Source organism: Neophocaena asiaeorientalis, unplaced genomic scaffold (assembly GCF_003031525.2).
Source record: "Neophocaena asiaeorientalis asiaeorientalis breed wild unplaced genomic scaffold, Neophocaena_asiaeorientalis_V1.1 scaffold476, whole genome shotgun sequence".
NCBI lineage: Eukaryota > Metazoa > Chordata > Mammalia > Artiodactyla > Phocoenidae > Neophocaena > Neophocaena asiaeorientalis.
In genome coordinates, this window is record NW_020172178.1 from 8,144,289 (window position 1) to 8,162,935 (window position 18,647).

Below are 18,647 nucleotides of genomic sequence, written 5' to 3' on the forward strand. Positions count from 1 at the left end.
AAAACTAATTTATAATTCAGGTCAACTTCAGGTCAACTTCAAGCCCCCCTGGTGAATTATTTTAAACATTTAAGAAAGAAACACTCAGGCTTCCCTGGTGGCGCAGTGGTTAGGAATCCACCTCCCAATGCAAGGGGCACGGGTTCGAGCCCTTGTCCGGGAAGATCCCACATGCCATGGAAAAACTAAGCCCGTGAGCCACAACTACTGAAGCCACGCGCCTAGAGCCCGTGCTCCACAATGAGAGAAGCCACCACAATGAGAAGCCCACGCACCACAATGAAGAGTAGCCCCTGCTCGCCGCAACTACAGAAAGCCCGTGCGCAGCAACAAAGACCCAACACAGCCAAAAATAAATAAAATTAATTAAGTTTAAAAAATGAAAACATATAACCACAAGAAGTCTTGTGTAAAGTTATATAGCAGATTTATTCAGAGCAGTCCAAAACCAGAAACCCAGAAGTTCCTCAACAGGAGACCAGATAAACAAGTTGTTCTGTAGTCATAGATTGGAATAAATACTACTCAGCAGTAAAAAGGCATGAACTACCGGTACGACAGTATGGATGAATCTCAAGGACTTTCTGCTGTGCTGAAGGGGCTGGACACAAGAGCACAGACTGCGAGATTCCATTCAATATGAATTTCTAGGGACTTCCCTGGTGGTACAGTGGGTAAGACTCTGCACTCCCAATGCAGGGGGCCTGGGGTTTGATTCCTGGGCAGGGAACTAGATCCCACATGCCACAACTAAAAAATCCTGCACACTGCAACGAAGATCCTGCGTGCCGCCAACTAAGACCCGATGCAGCCAAATACATAAATAAATACTTAAAAAAAAGAATTGTATAATAATAACCAAGTGGGGAAGGAGACTGGGTGGAGGTATAGATTAAAGAAAAATCACAGGGGCTTCCCTGGTGGCGCAGTGGTTAAGAATCTGCCTGCCAATGCAGGGGACACGGGTTCGATCCCTGGTCCAGGAAGATCCCACATGCCACGGAGCAACTAAGCCTGTGAGCCACAACTACTGAGCCTGCGCTCTAGAGCCCGCAAGCCACAGCTAGTGGAGCCCACATGCCACAACTACTGAAGCCCATGCGCCTAGAGCCAGTGCTGTGCAACAAGAGAAGCCACCGCAATGAGAAGCCCGCACACTGCAACGATGAGTAGCCCCCGCTCACCGCAACTAGACAAAGCCTGCACATAGCAATGAAGACCCAACACAGCCAAAATATAAAGAAAGAAAAAGAGAAATTTATTAAAAAAAAACAAAACAAGAAAAACAACTTGGTCATGTTGCAGACCTTACACAAGTAACTAACTTCATTATCTCCGAACTAAGACTTTGAGCCACTGAGGAAAACGGTCCTCAGGAGCTGAAAGCATGCCTCCTGACACAGTATTAATGAACTGGTTTATTATACCTTACCCGGACTTCATATGAGCAAAGATTACTGCAAAAGCCATCAATTTCTGGGAGGAGGTGGGGTCAGAGGCTCCAAAACCAAGCTCCTCCGGCCTGTGTGACTCAGCGTGCTTTTCCCGTTACTGACTCTTGTTTCTCACATCACCCACACAGCGGCACGAGGTGAATGTGAGGGTTCAGTTAGGCAACGATAAGCAGAGCAGAAATGGATTTTTAAAGGAACCTAAAATTATTCTTCAAGTGAATAAGATTAAACTGTTTTATAGTGATGATAGATACTCTGGAACTCTAAAAGCTAGAGATATTATTTTCACAGTTGAAAAACAAAAGTAAAACCAAAGAACAGCATAAAACTTGTGGATCAAGGATCAGTGACACTGGACCATCCAATAAATTATTAGCAATAATATTCCTAGAAATGACACCAAAAGCAGTTGTCTTTCTTCTAGAACTTTCTTCTAGAAACTATAAAGTCATTTCTTCCTGTAAATCAGAAATAACAGCAATACCCTTTTCAACGTTAGAAGCTATGTGCAATATGACTCATTCCAGATCCTCTATGGTCATTTTCTGTTTGTTTTGATTTTTTTATATAAGTTTATTTATTTATTTTTGGCTGTGTTGGGTCTTCGTTGCTGCGAGCAGGCTTTCTCTAGTTGCGGCGAGTGGGGCTACTCTTTGTTGCGGTGCGCGGGCTTGTCATTGTAGTGGCTTCTCTTGTTGCGGAGCACGGGCTCTAGGCACGCGGACTCAGTAGTTGTGGCGCACGGGCTTAGTTGCTCCGCGGCATGTGGGATCTTCCCAGACCAGGGCTCGAACCCGTGTCCCCTGAATTAGCAGGGCTCGAACCCGTGTCCCCTGAATTAGCAGATTCTTAACCACTGTGCCACCAGGGAAGTCCTGTTTTGATTTGCTTTTTACTTTTGATTTTGAAATTATTTTAGACTAACAGAAGAGTTGCAACAACAGTAAAGGAAGTCCCCTTCACCTGGCTTCCCCTAATGTTAACATCTTACATAACATTTATCAAAACTAAAAATTAACATTGGTACAAATCTATTAACTACAGTAGACACTTTATTTGGATTTCCCCAGTTCTTCCATTAATGTCTTTTTCTCTTCCAGGATCCAGGAGACCACACTGCAATTAAGATGTCATGTCCCCTCAGTCACCTCCACTCTGTGACAGCTCCACAGTCTGTCTTTGTTTTTCGTTATCTTCACAGTTTTGAGGAGTACTGGGCAGGTATTTTGTAGAATGCCCCTCAATTTGGTCTCTTCTGATGTATTCTCATAATTCAGCCGAGATTATGGATCCGTGGGAAAGAACACCATGGAGGCGACATGCTCTTCCCGTGCCGCTTTATCAGAAGGTACATGATATCAATATGTCTTATTACTGATGATGTTAATCTTAATCATTTAGTTAAGCTGGTATCTACCAGGTCTCTCATTGTAAAGTTACTATCTTTCCCTTTCTATTTTCTATTCTTTATCAGCAAGTCAGCAAGTCCAGTCCACAGTCAAATGGAAGGAAATTAAGCCCCACCTCCTGGAGGAAGGAATATCAAACAATTTGTGGATATAAGTTAAAACCACCACAGTAATTAATAAATATTTGGGAGGAGATCACTCGAGGCTGTGCAGAAATTCCGTTCTATTTATTTATTTAAACTTTTTTTGGCCACAACACAGGGCATGCAGGATCTCAGCTCCCTGACCAGGGATCGAACCCGTGGCCCCTGCAGTGGAAGATCAGAGTCTTAACCACCAGACCACCAGGGAAGTCCCAGAAATTCTGTTCTCTTTAAAGTTTCACCTTACTAATTTTAGCATTCATCAGTTTATCTTGCCTGCAGAAATGATTACTATGTATTCTAATGATGATTTTCCATTTCCCTCATTCCTCTGTATTTATGAATTAGAATTCTTCTGTAAGGAAGAATTTTCCCTTCATCCCAATTTGTTTATTCATTCGGCCATTTATTTACATCAGTATGCACTCATGGTTATTTGAATGAAGAGGGAGAGAGCGAGGTGCACACATGGGTTAGTATACATACACACTAGCTCTGTCTGCTCAGAGGACCCAGACGTGCTGACATTGCAGGAGCAATGAGCGTACCTGGTGCCAGGGTCTGATTTTCTAGATACCTTTCTCCGATAAAAGGGACCAAAACTCCTTTGAGAAATGGAAGATTCTAGGGGCAGGGAAAATACAAGATGAGCTTAGAGAATCTTGTAGTACCAAAAAAGTAAAGAAGTGTTAAAAAAAAAAAAGAAAATGCTGGGTGATGTCAAAGGAACATAGGAGCCAACATGAAAATGCTCCCCACGGCCAGAGCGGGCTCAATTTTAGCTGGAACAATTCTCAAATAATGATAGCACCGGATTATAATCGCCTATAGTTTTGGACATGTGTATCAAGAGCAAATGAGAACTCACAAGAGGAAGCCCAAAATCCAATTCCCCGTGGGTTTAGATTACACAGGCTAGCAGACACCTATAAGCCTAAGCTGGAGACTCCGTCACTGATTCTGGACATCAAAGGGCCACAGGCCACCACCAGCTCAAAGTGCATTTCCTTTTAAGTAAAGGAAATATGTGACAATGGTTGACAATAACTCCCCCCGCAACACACACACACAAACTTTGAAAAAAAAAGTAAAGTATCACTGATTCCGTGGTCTTTTATTTTTAAATATCTTTACTTATTATGGGATTTTAAAAGAAAAATATGTGTCCTAATCAACCACTTTTAAAATGAAGACAATGAATTGTTTCTGAAATATGACAAACAATCACACGTCCTGTAATGCAGGCCACCATCTACTAAATGTCTATCACGTGCCCCACGTCGCCAGCTCCTGTCTCCTCACTGCCTTGGTCAGTCCTCCAGCGTCACACGACAGGAAGCCAAGGCTCGGGAGGACGAGGCACTTCCAGCATCGGGGACCTGATGGATCCAGGACATGCTTCACTGCTAGGAAACCACGTCCCTCAGGTAACTCCACATTCTCCCCAGGGATTCAGGTTACCCGAAGGTACTTTTCCAGATAAACTGAGTGTTTCCGCCTCCCCAGGGAATTGCCCTCAAGGCATTCTAGTCTTCTTTCATGGGAACATTTCTAGAATGTTACAGATCTCTCTACCTTCCTGAAGGCACATCGGTGACCCAGCATGGCCTCTCCTTGACGGCTGGCTCAACAGAGCGAACTGGACTGTGCATCGTTCTGACACAGCAACAATCCCAGGAGCACCTAAAGTCTGCAGGCCGTATGTCCGGTCCACTTTTGTATTTATCTCTTCACTAAAATAGCACCTGGCAAGTCCTGCTGTCTGCAAGTACATCTACCCCTGAGCCCGACAGCAGGAGGGACAGGGATCCGGGCCTCTCCGACGGCACAGATGCATCACACCTGCCGCTCAAAGCCCCTTCTCGGCTCTGCTGGGTTTGTGGAGCATTTCTCCAAGGCGGCTGATTCAGGCAGTCTGCTCTTTGGATATGGGATCATCAGAACACTGTGCGCCAAATTCTCTACCACGAGTACTTTAAAGGTAAAGACGGAATGTGGGTGGGGGGGAGGTGGGAGATAAAGTACAAAGAATTCAGAATACACAGAGGAAGCCATGATAGAAGAGAGGAAAAGCAGAAGCCCCAGTGACTTCAGAGTCTTGGCAGTGGTAGGTAAACACCATATGCTTTGGCCTGGCTCTGCCCACCTAGTGACCTAGAGTGACAACTCTCTAGTAACTTCACATCACTAACCACCTTTCCTCACGTGATTACGCCTACTGTCTGGGGATGTCACGAGGATGACATTACTGTTCTCCATACTCCCTGACACGGTTAACTGGCCTATACTCCTTCCTGATCTGAAAAACTATCTTTCATACTAAGAGTTTGAAATCAAGGTCTATACCCCAAAACACTTTGGAAGGCTCTACATCAATGTAGGGCAATTACTGTGTTTTTAAAAAACTTTGCTTTAGATATTTAGAGGTTTCAATTCCTTTGAGATTAAAAAAAAAAAAATTGGAACCAGAGTTTCAAACCTTTTTTTTTTTTTTCCCCATTTTTTTTTTTTTTTTTGCGGTACGCGGGCCTCTCACTGCTGTGGCCTCTCCCGTTGCGGAGCACAGGCTCCGGATACACAGGCTCAGCGGGCCCAGCTGCTCCGCGGCATATGGGATCTTCTCGGACCGGGGCACGAACCCGTGTCCCCTGCCTCGGCAGGCAGACTCTCAACCACTGCGCCACCAGGGAAGCCCCAAACCTTTTTATTGAAAAGTTTAACAGTTGCAGTGAAGCCATCGTTTACTTCATTATTCTGACAGTTTCCTAAACACATCTGGTCTTGGACTCCTTAGTGTGACACATGTGAAGAAGCTGTAAGCTCAAGCACTTTAGGAGGCTGCTCTGTGGGAGGAGCCCCAGCAGTCTCAAAGGGGCTGATCTAGAACCGGAGAGTTGCCCTCTCCACAAACTGCAACTGGTCACTCCCAGGGAATACATTTCTCTAACCCTATCTGAAACTTATTTTTCAATATATTCAATAGTAACTGATTTACAACTAATTAAATCACAAGGACCTCTAATATCTTTCTTTTTAACTTTTTGTTTTCTTTTCTTTTTTTTTTTTTTTTGACCACATGGCATGTGGGATCCTAGTTCCCCGACCAGGGATCGAACCCGCACCCCCTGCATTGGAAGGGCAGAGTCCTAACCACTGGGCTACCAGGGAAGTCCCCGGATCTCCAATGTCTGAAATCTAAGGTTTCAATGATAAAAATCCAACATACACACAACTCTTAGGAACATATAAACTGTTTACAGTGAGGCATACTTCTACCGCTTAAATTCTTTGTGAACATCAATCATTGATATTGTAGTAAACTTGGACATGAACAAACTCCAGTACGATAATATAAAATTAGCCTATAATCCTCACTGCCCAAAGAACTCTGATATGACATGTTATCACATGAATACAATTTCCCCATTAAGTTGCTCTCATCGATTTAAACCTGTGTCTGCAGATATAGAGAACAAACGTATGGACACCAAGGGGGGAAAGTGGCAGGGGTGGTGGTGGTGGTGGGATGAACTGGGAGGTTGGGATTGACACGTACACACTAATATGTATAAAATGGATAACTAATAAGAACCTGCTTTATAAAAAAATAAAATTCAAAAAAAACAAAAACCAAAACCTGTGTCTGTATTTAGTCTCAAATAGGTCTCACGTTGCCTACCTTTCAAAGTGCTGTTTCATTTGTTTACATGCATAATAGTTTCCATCTCTCAGGTTCTGCATCTTCACAACCTCAGAAAACGTTCCCTCTCCTATTTTGCCAATTGCTTTATAGTCTATAAATGAAAACAATTATAAAAATAAAAGTTTATTTATGCATCTGTTTTGTACTCACTTCCAGATAGTAGACGTCTTTATCTGTAAAATTATCCAACGGCAATACATTGAGGATACTTCGCCTATGTTTTCTAAGGTTCAGTGTTTCCCTCATTTCAAGAGAGACTGCGTTGTATGCTGGCAACACGCAGTCTCTGCTCCCCGTCGTGCAGCGGGGAACCACATGACCTGAATCCTGACCAGCGAGGAAAGACTCAGCTCCCCTACGAGATGCTCGCAGACCAAGCATCCACTGAGCCTGTCGGCCCAGGGAAAGTGGCGGGAAGAGTCAGAATGACAGTGCGTTGAACACTACTGACTGCCTGGGCAAGAGATCTCAGGACAAAAGTGAGCTCAGGAGAAAACAGCTACTTTCCAAGCAGAAATGGAAGCAACGAGAAAAGCCCAGAAAGCAAGAGTCTCTTTGGGTTGGAAAAGCTTCCGCAGCCCAAATAATAGGAGGATAAAACCAAAAAAATCTTGACAGAAAGCAGCTGTGAGACTTGACAAACAACCTAGTCAGCCTTGCACCAAGGTCACGGGAAGGCAGCCACTCCCCACCCAACCCAGGCGCTTGCCTCAGAGAGGAAGGGGGCTCCTGCAGATTGAGACAGAGAAGCAAAGCAGCAAGGCCCCAAAGAAATAAGACAGGCTTGAGAAGAATGTTTAGAAAAGAACCTTGAGTGTGGAACTGACCAGAAGCAAACAGGTCAGAAACCTATTAAACAAACTTGGACCAAAAGGAGCCCATCACCTTTGGGTCCCAAACCGACATCAACACAGAGCAGGCTTTTAAAACTGTCCCGCTCCAAAGGAGGGCCTCCCCTTCAACACCTCTTTTAGACAACACCTCTTTTAGACAGAGCACATTTTTAACACCTTGTGTGAATTCTGATTTGAACAAACCAACAGAAAAAAGGCACAACTGTTTTTAGAATAATGTTTTTTAGAAATGATATGTTTAAAGATTTTAAAAGTCCTTATCCGTTAGCAAGAAGTACTAAACTGTTTTAGGATGAAATGATACTATGTTTAGATTTGCTTTAAAAGTCTATACATTCCCATTCACTTCTGCCGGAAGTATAAACTGGTATAGTCATTTTGGAGGGCAGTTTGACAATATCTATTAAATATTTTAGATGTGTATATCCTTTGACCCAGCAATTCGAATTCTACAACTTATCCTGCAAAACATACTTGCTCAAGTATATGTGAGATGAGAATGTTAGCGTAACATTACTTAATAGGGAAAAACTAATGCCCCCAAACAGAAAACTGTATAAATTAAATACGGTTTATCTATATAATGGGGTGTATTGAATATATTTGAAAGAATGACACAGATCCTTAAAAATAATGTCCTTAAAGGCAATACACACACACACACACACACACACACACGCACGCACGCACCAGTTTGTGGCTGCTCTGAGGGATAAGGTTGCAGGTATTTCACCATCTAAGTCAGGTATATTCCATAATGAAAGTACTATTTTATTTAAAAAACAACAATAAAAAATAAAGACTCCAGGAAAAAAAAGTGATGGGGGTAAAAATGACAAAATGTCGATCACTGTTGAAACTAGGTAAGAGATACACAAGAGCATTCACTCTACTAATTTCTCTACTTCTGGCACGCTTAAAAGTTTCCGTGATGCAAAGTTAAAAGAAAAGGGCAAAACCTCCTCCAGGATCCTCCCTGTCAATGCCCCCTTGTGACGAGCCAGAACAGAAATGACCTCCAGGAGACCTTGGAAGCCATGACATAAAGATGGTGGAAAAGCCACCAGGAAAGACTCTCAACCAGGAATACCCACGTAGGACATTCACACGAACAAGAGAAATACCTTTCTGGTATAAAGGCCATGAGAATTGGGGGTTTAACCATTACAGCACCTAGTAAGCATTATCCTAAAATACTAATATATAAATAAATGTCATAATTTACAAAACATATAGAACAGTAGACTTTTCAGAATTTGTATTTGCAAGATTTCACTTGTTTATATTTGTCTGAGATTTTATCCCACTTGTAAGTTACTATCTTAGCCTGCCACTGTTTCATGGATGCTGGCAGAAGACACAGCCTCTTGGGTCAGCGACAAAGGACTTCATTTCTCATGGTACAGCAACATATATGAGCATCAGCATATTAGCATTGGTTCCCGTTGCCCCGAAGTCCCACAGGGGTGACAGGATGGGCCCAGGTGACACCTGCACACGCAGTGGATTGCTTTACAGGAGAGGAATCTAGGGCCAATGGCCCAGCACTTTTTCAACAAGCAGTAAACAAGATGAATAGCCCTTGCCATCTGGCACACCCAGCAAGAACACGCAGGGAAGCTCAGGGCCTGAGGCAAATTGTTTTCCCAATGGTTCATTACAGTTTAATACCTACATTAACCAGTTTTGCTGATACAGGGTACTTGGTATGGTATTACTCTTATAAAAATTCATATATAGGTAATATTGATTTTAATGCTGCTTTTTTTTTCTTCTTTTTTGGCTGTGTTGGGTCTTCGTTGCTGCGTGCAGGCTTTCTCTAGTTGCGGCGAGCAGGGGCTACTCTTTGTTGCAGTGCGCGGGCTTCTTATTGCGGTGGTTTCTCTTGTTGCAGAGCACGGGCTCTAGAGCGCAGGCTCAGTAGTTGTGGTGCACGGCCTTAGTTGCTCCGCGGTATGTGGGATCGTCCCAGACCAAGGCTCAAACCCGTGTCCCCTGCATTGGCAGGCGGATTCTTAACCACTGAGCCACCAGGGAAGTCCCTAATGCCAATTTTTTTTTCTTTTTTTTAGCAGATATTCATTTTTAATTTTTATTTATTTATTTATTTTTGGCTGTGCTGGGTCTTCGTTTCTGTGCAAGGCCTTTCTCCAGTTGTGGCAAGTGGGGGCCACTCTTCATCGCGGTGCGCGGGCCTCTCACTATCGTGGCCTCTCTTGTTGTGGAGCACAGGCTCTGGACGCGCAGGCTTAGTAGTTGTGGCTCACGGGCCCAGCCGCTCCGCGGCATGTGGGATCTTCCCGGACCGGGGCACGAACCCGTGTCCCCTGCATCAGCAGGCAGACTCTCAACCACTGCGCCACCAGGGAAGCCCCCTAATGCCGCTTTTTAATCTTACTAAAAAATAACAATTTCAGTGTACATTTTCATATATACTAGCTTCAGGCCATGCAAAAAAAGAAAATCCTATTTGTAATCACATATTTGTAGAAATTGGAAAAACTACTTTTCCCCAAAAACAGCATCTAACCATGTTATTACCATTCAAAATACCGTATACCACTACCAGTCTGTAGTAACTGTCACAGGAAGAAAGAAGAACCTGTAACTGCTGTGCATATGGTAGATGCCCAACAACTCCTGAAGAGAAGGTTTGAAGAAAATAATTCTTAAAGCTTTACACAGGGCTTCCCTGGTGGCACAGTGGTTGAGAGTCCGCCTGCCGATGCAGGGGACACGGGTTCGTGCCCCGGTCCGGGAAGATCCCACATGCCGCGGAGCGGCTGGGCCCGTGAGCCACGGCCGCTGAGCCTGCGCGTCCGGAGCCTGTGCTCCGCAACGGAAGAGGCCACAACGGAGAGAGGCCCGCGCACCCCCACCAAAAAAAAAAAGAATATACATGTATAACTGAATCACTTTGCTGTACAGTAAAAATCAACACAACATTGTAAATCAACTATACTTCAATAAAATAAATTTTTTTAAATGATGCTTTCAAATAACATATAACAATATAAGAAATTGTTCACCCATAATTTAATACTAAGTGAAAAAAGGACGGTAGTGATCATACGAATACATATACATGCAGACTTGCTTTAAAAAAAAAAAGTCAACTCTGCACTTTATTTATTTAGGCCAAGCCCCACAGCTTGCAGGATCTTAGTCACGGACCAGGGATTGAACCCGGGCCACAGCAGTGAAAGTGCCGAGTCCTGACCACTGGACCACCAGGGAATTCCCAACTCTGCATTTTAAAGTGGTTTAAATACAAACTCCAAGTGTGCGCCAGCATTCCAAGCTGGCTCCAGACCATCATGACCAGCCAGCAATAAATGGAACCCAAGGCCCTGGAGATAGCCGCGGGGGATAAAGAATTACTTGTTTCCTCCATGGCTCTTCCAATAGACAAAGGGTCTGGGTGTAACAAGGATGAAAGGCAGGGGAGAGAAAAAGAGAAACACCCCTATGAGAAAACACTTACTTAGGAAAAGTATCTTCCTATTCTCTCCAACAGGATGTCGCATATTTTCACAGGCCTTTACTGTTAGATAAGAAACATTAAGATGAACACAAAGCACAACACAAAGCTGTGAAGGATATAGAGCTATGCTAGCTGTGAAGGATATAGAGCTATGCTAGCAAAAAAAAAACCCTGCCCCACATCAATGGGAATAGAGAGAGTAAACAATCACTAAAAAACAAACCAACCAAAAAATCACCCAGACGCAAGGACAAAGAAAAGTTCAAATAACATAGGTATATGACAAGGGTAGAGAGGGACTTCCCTTGTGGTCCAGTGGTTAAGACTCCGTGCCCCCCATGCAAGGTGCCCAGGTTCAATCTCTGGTTAGGGAACTAGATCCTGCATGCCGCAACTAATACCCAGTGCGGCCAAACAAGTAAATATTAAAAAAATAATAATAAAAGACAAACTCAAGGGTCAAGACCTAATAAAATTAATACTTTTTAAAACAGGGTAGATAGAACAAGGAGGATAAATAGGTCCGTTCATATTAAGATTCTATTCATTTTTACCAAACCAAGGCTTGTTTAAGTGGAATTTAAGCCTTATTTAAAGCGTGAAAATGGAGTTCAGATTCATTTTTTGTGAAATTCTAAACCTGTCACACCCAAATCCAAATATTTGTATTCAAACATTGCTTCTAAAGATTTTAATCAAGGCAGGTGATAAGCGTCCGAATGATGGGGCTTCACCAGTGGAGGGGTGAAAAGAATTGAGGGAGGTTAATTAGTGAGTATAACCCTCAACTAGAGTTTAAAAGGAAGAGGATTCAGCTTGTAATTCCCACTCTCCCTGAGAGATTAAGTAATTCAAACCAAATCACTAAAACAAGGTCAGGAACCTTCAATAAAGAAGGCTGTGACCAATTAATGACTTGCTGTAGTGTGGAAAATTGTGACCTGAATTACCAAACACAGTGAAAACACAAAAGGACGTAAAAGTATTCATAAACTCATAAAAATGGTGATCATTTTGTAATGTGCAGAAACACTGAATCACTATGCTGTGCATCTGGAACTAGCATAGTGTTGTAGGTCAATTATACTTAAAAAAAAACAAGGTAGACTTTAAAATTTAAATGGCACCCTTTAACCCAATCAATGTACACCACTGATAAACATGAATTACTCAAAGATCTATGTTCAAACATCTTCACTGAAGCGTCATCCTAAGAGGCTACAGTACAGCATATCTAATATAATCACATCTAATTTTAGAACAAATACCTACATATACACACACACACCCACACACAATATGCACAGAAAATTTATGGACGTACATCTAAGAAAATGTTAACCAGGACGGACTCTGCCCAGTAAGGAAGGGTCCTGAGACTAATTTAAAACCTTTCACTGCTTGAATTTATCACAAAGCTACGATCATTTTTCCTTAATTTTGTTTTATTTAAAGAGAAAAAGTTGCTAGTTGATGCATCTATTTATAAAACAGAAGGTGATATGCACACTAGGAAGGAGAGCATGGAACAACATTATGTGAAGTACCTTGCAACTTTGATTCTATAAAAATACTGACATAAATTGTTACCGAACCAAACTTGGGTCCCCTCGCCAGTTCGCGGTAAAGCCAGTCTATTGACACCAGGTTGTGGCGAAGGAAAGCACAGCATTTATTGTAGGATGCTAGATAAGGAGCCCAGGAGAGCTAGTGCTTAAAATACCCGAACTCCCCAATGGGTTTAAATGCACAGCAAAGCATTTTAAAAAGAAATTTTTAAAAAAATTTCTATATATTTATTTATTTTGATTTGTCTGCACCGGGTCTTAGTTGCAGCATGCGGGATCTTCCTTGCCATGTGTGGTATTTTTAGTTGCGGCATGCAGGCTCTTAGTTGCAGCATGTGGGATCTAGTTCCCTTCAGGGATAAAACCCGAGCCCCCTGCATTGGGAGCGTGGAGTCCCAACCACTGGACCACCAGGAAAGTCCCTCAGCAAAGCATTTTTGAAGGCCCAGTGAGGGAGAGGCGTCCCAGGGTATGTGATCAGCTCATGCACAATTCTCTGATTGGTTGATGGTGATGTAACAGGGTGATGCCACAGGGGTTAACATTATCGATCCTTAGGCACCAGTAGGTCTGGGAGCTATTTGTTTATGGTCATCAAGTAGTTAATTTCTCCCATTTGGTGGTGGTTTTAGCACCTGTAAAACAACTCAGGAAATGTGCATCAGATACTCTTATCTGGGTACTTCAGAGCGGAGCTAAAGCAGAGGACATGGGGGAGGGGTCTGTTCTGGGAAGGCTCCATAGGGTCCTGCTCAGTTACATTATGAGGGACAGAAAGCTTAAACCTCACTGCAATTACAACAGATAATCTTTAAAACTCTCTCTGTGATATAATAGCAAACTGTTACTGCCTTCAGAACATGTAGTTTTTTCTCTTTTTGTAGATACATTTTGAATAATCCATTAAAAAGTACAGACAGGAAAAAAATTGATACTCCCATTAGATTAGGTAAGGGTAAATTTTTTCAAAGTAAGGATCTGACTGATGTTTGCCATTCTTTCCCCTTTTACATCCTTGCCTGCCATCCACTGGGACAGCAAATGATAACTCATTCACATTTTACCATGTACCAGACACTATGCTGTAAGTTTTACGTAGATTATCTCATTTAGCTTTGAAACAATCCTATAAAATAAGTATTATTGTGCCTGTTTAAAGATGAGCGTGGAGGGTTTTATTTTCCAAAGGTGGCAGCCTCTGGCTACCCCATGCCACGTGCTCATCTTACTATGTGTCTCTGTCACTCCTCCATCAAGAGCCGGGATCTATGTTCCCTCCTCTCAAGTCCGCGGGATGCAGAAGTAACACTATGCCACTTCTGAGGCTAGATCAGAGAACGTAATGCTGCTTCCACCTCAAACTCTCGGGATGCCCATTCTCAGAGCCCAGCTGCCATACTGTGAGGAGGCCCGAGACACATGGAGATTCTGAGTGTTGTGTTCTGGCTGACAGCCCATGCTGAGGTCCCAGCTGACAGCCAGCATCAACCACCAGACACTTGAGTGAGGAAACTTTTGAGATGACTCCAGCTCCAGCCACCATCTAACTGCAACCACAGGAGAGACTCCAAGTGAAACCTGCCTCGTTGGGTCCAGGCAACTCACAGAAGCATAGGAGAGAATAATGACTGTTATTGTAAGCCACCAAGTTGGGGTAATTTGTTACACAGCAACAGAAAACCAGAATGATGAAGAAAAACCAGCATAAGAAAAGAAAGGTCGGTAACCTGCCAGAGGATACCTTGTCTGCCTGGCTCCAAAGCCCACACTCTTAGCAACTAAGCTGTGTTACTCCTTGGTCCCTACTACTGCAAATGATGCAAAGCAAAAAGGAGGTGGTCAGGAATAATCCACAGAATGATCAATATACCCCCAAGCACTTGGTCACTGCCTGGAAAACAAATAAGAAAATACATCTAGGGGCTTCCCTGGTGATGCAGTGGTTAAGAATCCGCCTGCCAATGCAGGGGACACGGGTTTGAGCCATGGTCTGGGAAGATCCCACATGCCGTGGGGCAACTAAGCCCATGCAGCACAACTACTGAGCCTGTGCTCTAGAGCCCGCAAGCCCCAACTACTGAGCCCACGTGCCACAACTACTGAAGCCCGTGCACCTAGAGCCCATGCTCCACAACAAGAGAAGCCACTGCAATGAGAAGTCCGTGCAACAACGAAGAGTAGTCCCCACTCTCCACAACTAGAGAAAAACCCGTGTGCAGCAACAAGGACCCAACACAGCGAAAAAAATAAATAAAATTAAAATTAAAAAAAAAGAAAATACATCTAGAAAACCGCAAAATAAAGACCAGCATGATAATCTAGCACTCCCAGCCCCACTCAATGACCTCAAGCTACAAGTCCAATCTCACCATTACACACTCTTCCTGTTCATTCTAATTCCAAGACTCTGTGTCTGTGACTTTCTGTTCTGGAATATTCTCTCCACTGTTAACTATTTGTTCAGTATTTAATGATCAGGACTTAAACCTGAAGGACAATAGGTTACACCAGTTCTCAGACTGGATTTTAAGGTAGAAAGAAGGGAGAATAAAGATGCACCACTAAACCAAGTAATTAAAACTACCAAAATGGCCATCTAAAAGAACATATCAAGTAATATCTAATATATATTTTTAAAACCCCAGAAGTTTAAAGGATATAAATCATAAAATGCAAATGTTCACATATATATCAATGTGTACATATACGTGTGTGTATATATATAAATGCTAACATCAGTATTTTTAAAAGAGGCTAGATACACAATAATTTACACATACACACATATATACAGACGCACAGGAAACTGGTAAGAGTGGTTGACTCTAGGAAGAGAAGCATGAAGCGTCTAAGAGGCAAAGGTGAATAAACGGAACGATCAAATGATCAAACCTAGCTTCAACAAAACTAAGACACGCTGACATCGGACACTCTAGATGGGACACAGTGACAGGGACACGACTTCATCTCTGACATATTCCTGACAAAAATATTTAGGCTAAAGCTAACCATGAGGTTTAGAAAACCGGAAGTGCTCATGGCTGTCGTGCAAACCTTGTCCTCCGAGCCTAGCACGAGTCACAACCACTAGCTGTTCGCTTCCTAGGGCACAAGGACCGTCGCTGCTACCTTCAAACATCTACCTTATTAACACGCTTGTGAGATCTTGGTTCCCAGGCCGGATGTCAGGCCTGACCTCCTGTGGTGGGACCTCCAAGTCCAAACCGCTGGACTAACAGAGAACCTCAGACCCCAGGGAATATTAATCAGAGTGGGCCTCCCGGAGGTCCTCATCTTAGCACCAAGGCCTGGCCCTAACCAACTGCCTGCAAACTCCACTGCTGGATGTCTCAGGGCAAACAATCAGTAAGACAGGAAGAGAGTGCCACCCATCAAAGAAAATAAAATGAAACGACAAAAAAATACGTTACAGATGAAGGAGCAAGGTAAAAACCTACAAGACCAAATAAATGAAAATGAAATAGGCAACCTACCTGAAAAAGAATTCAGAGTACTGATAGTAAAGATGATCCAAAATCTCGGAAACAGAATGGAGAAAATACAAGAAACATTTAACAAGGATCTAGAAGAACTAAAGAGCAAACAATGATGAACAACACAATTACTGAAATTAAAAATACTCTAGAAGGAATCAATAGCAGAATAACTCAGGCAGAAGAACGGATAAGTGACCTGGAAGACAGAATGGTGGAATTCACTGCTGTGGAACAGAACAAAGAAAAAAGAATGAAAAGAAATGAAGACAGCCTAAGCGACCTCTGGGACAACATTAAACGCACCAACATTTGAATTATAGGGGTCCCAGAAGAAGAAAAGAAAAAGAAAGGGACTGAGAAACTATTTGAAGAGATTATAGTTGAAAACTTCCCTAACATGGGAAAGGAAATAGTCAATCAAGTCCACAATGCACAGAGAGTACCATACAGGATAAGCCCAAAGAGAAACACACCGAGACACATACTAATAAAACTATCAAAAATTAAATGCAAAGAAAAAATATTAAAAGCAGCAAGGGAAAAGCAAAAAATAACATACAAGGGAATCCCCATAAGGTTAACAGCTGATTTTTCAGCAGAAACTCTGCAAGCCAGAAGGGAGTGGCAGGACATATTTAAAGTGATGAAAGGGAAAAACCTACAACCAAGATTACTCTACCCAGCAAGGATCTTATTCAGATTCAATGGAGAAATTAAAACCTTTACAGATAAGCAAAAGTTAAGAGAACTTAGCACCACCAAACCAGCTTTACAACAAATGCTAAAGGAACTTCTCTAGGCAGGAAACACAAGAGAAGGAAAAGACCAACAATAACAAACCCAAAACAATTAAGAAAATGGTAATAGGAACATACATATCGATAATTACCTTAAATGTAAATGCTCCAACCAAAAGACAGACTGGCTGAATGGATACAAAAACAAGACCTGTACATATGCTGTCTACAAGAGACTCACTTCAGACCTAGGGCACATACAGACTGAAAGTGAGGGGATGGAAAAAGATATTCCATACAAATCGAAATCAAAAGAAAGCTGGAGTAGCAAGCCTCGTAGCAGACAAAATAGACTTTAAAACAAAGACTAGGGCTTCCCTGGTGGCGCAGTGGTGGAGAGTCTGCCTGCCGATGCAGGGGACACGGGTTCCTGCCCCAGTCTGGGAAGATCCCACATGCCGCAGATCGGCCAGGCCCATGAGCCATGGCCACTGAGCCTGCGCGTCCAGAGCCTGTGCTCTGCAATGGGAGAGGCCACAACAGTGAGAGGCCCGTGTATCGCAAAAAAAAAAAACCACAAAAAACAAAAAAGACTATTACAAGAGACAAAGAAGAACACTACATAATGATCAAGGGATCAATCCAAGAAGAAGATATAACAATTGTAAATATTTATGCACCCAACACAGGAGCACCTCAACACATAAAGCAAATGCTAACAGCCATAAAAGGGGAAAGCGACAGTAACACAATAATAGTGGGGGACTTTAACACCCCACTTTCACCAATGGACAGATCATCCAAAATGAAAGTAAATAAGGAAACAAAAACTTTAAATGACACATTGAACAAGATGGACTTAATTGATATTTATAGGACATTCCATCCAAAAACAACAGAGTACACCTTCTTCTCAAGTGCTCATGGAACATTCTCCAGGATAGACCATATTTTGGGTCACAAAGCAAGCCTTCGTAAATTTAAGAAAATTGAAATCATATCAAGTATCTTTTCTGACCACAACACTATGAGACTAGATATCACTTACAGAAGAAAAACTGTAAAAAATACAAACACATGGAAGCTAAACAATATGCTACTAAATAATCAAGAGATCACTGAGGGAATAAAAAAAAACCTAGAAACAAATGACAATGAAACCACAACGACCCAAAACCTATGGGATGCAGCAAAAGCAGTTCTAAGAGGGAAGTTTATAGCAATACAATCCTACCTCAAGAAACAAGAAAAATCTCACATAAACAACACCTAAAGCACCTAAAGCAATTAGAGAAAGAAGATCAAAAACACCCAAGGTTAGCAGAAGAAAAGAAATTATAAAGATCAGGTCAGAAATAAATGAAAAAGAAATGAAGGAAAAAATAGCAAAGATCAATAAAACTAAAAGCTGGTTCTTTGAGAAGATAAACAAAATTGATAAACTATTAGCCAGACTCATCAAGAAAAAAAGGGAGAAGACTCAAATCAACAGAATTAGAAATAAAAAAGAAGTAACAAATGCAATAATAGAAGCCACTGCAGTGACAAGCCCGTGCACTGTGATGAAGAGTCACCCCCACCTGCCACAACTAGAGAAAGCCCATGCCCGGCAACGAAGACCCAATGCAGCCATAAATAAATGTATTTTAAAAAAACCAAAACTCTCCAGAAAGTAGGCATAGAGGGAACCTACTTCAACATAATAAAGACCATATATGACAAACCCACAACCAACATCGTTCTCAATGGTGAAAAACAGAAGCCATTTCCTCTAAGATCAGGAACAAGACAAGGTTGC

At 42.4% G+C, this 18,647-nt stretch overlaps 1 protein-coding gene across 1 annotated transcript in view; it reads right to left on the reverse strand.

Annotated features, from left to right (window-relative positions):
* Positions 1-18,647, reverse strand: part of MOK (MOK protein kinase) — a 38,321-nt gene that overhangs the window by 14,075 nt on the left and 5,599 nt on the right. Inside the window, exon 2 of the mRNA XM_024759270.1 lies at positions 6,686-6,800. Coding sequence (XP_024615038.1) covers positions 6,686-6,800 — 115 coding nt within the window. The remainder of the gene's footprint in view (positions 1-6,685; positions 6,801-18,647) is intronic.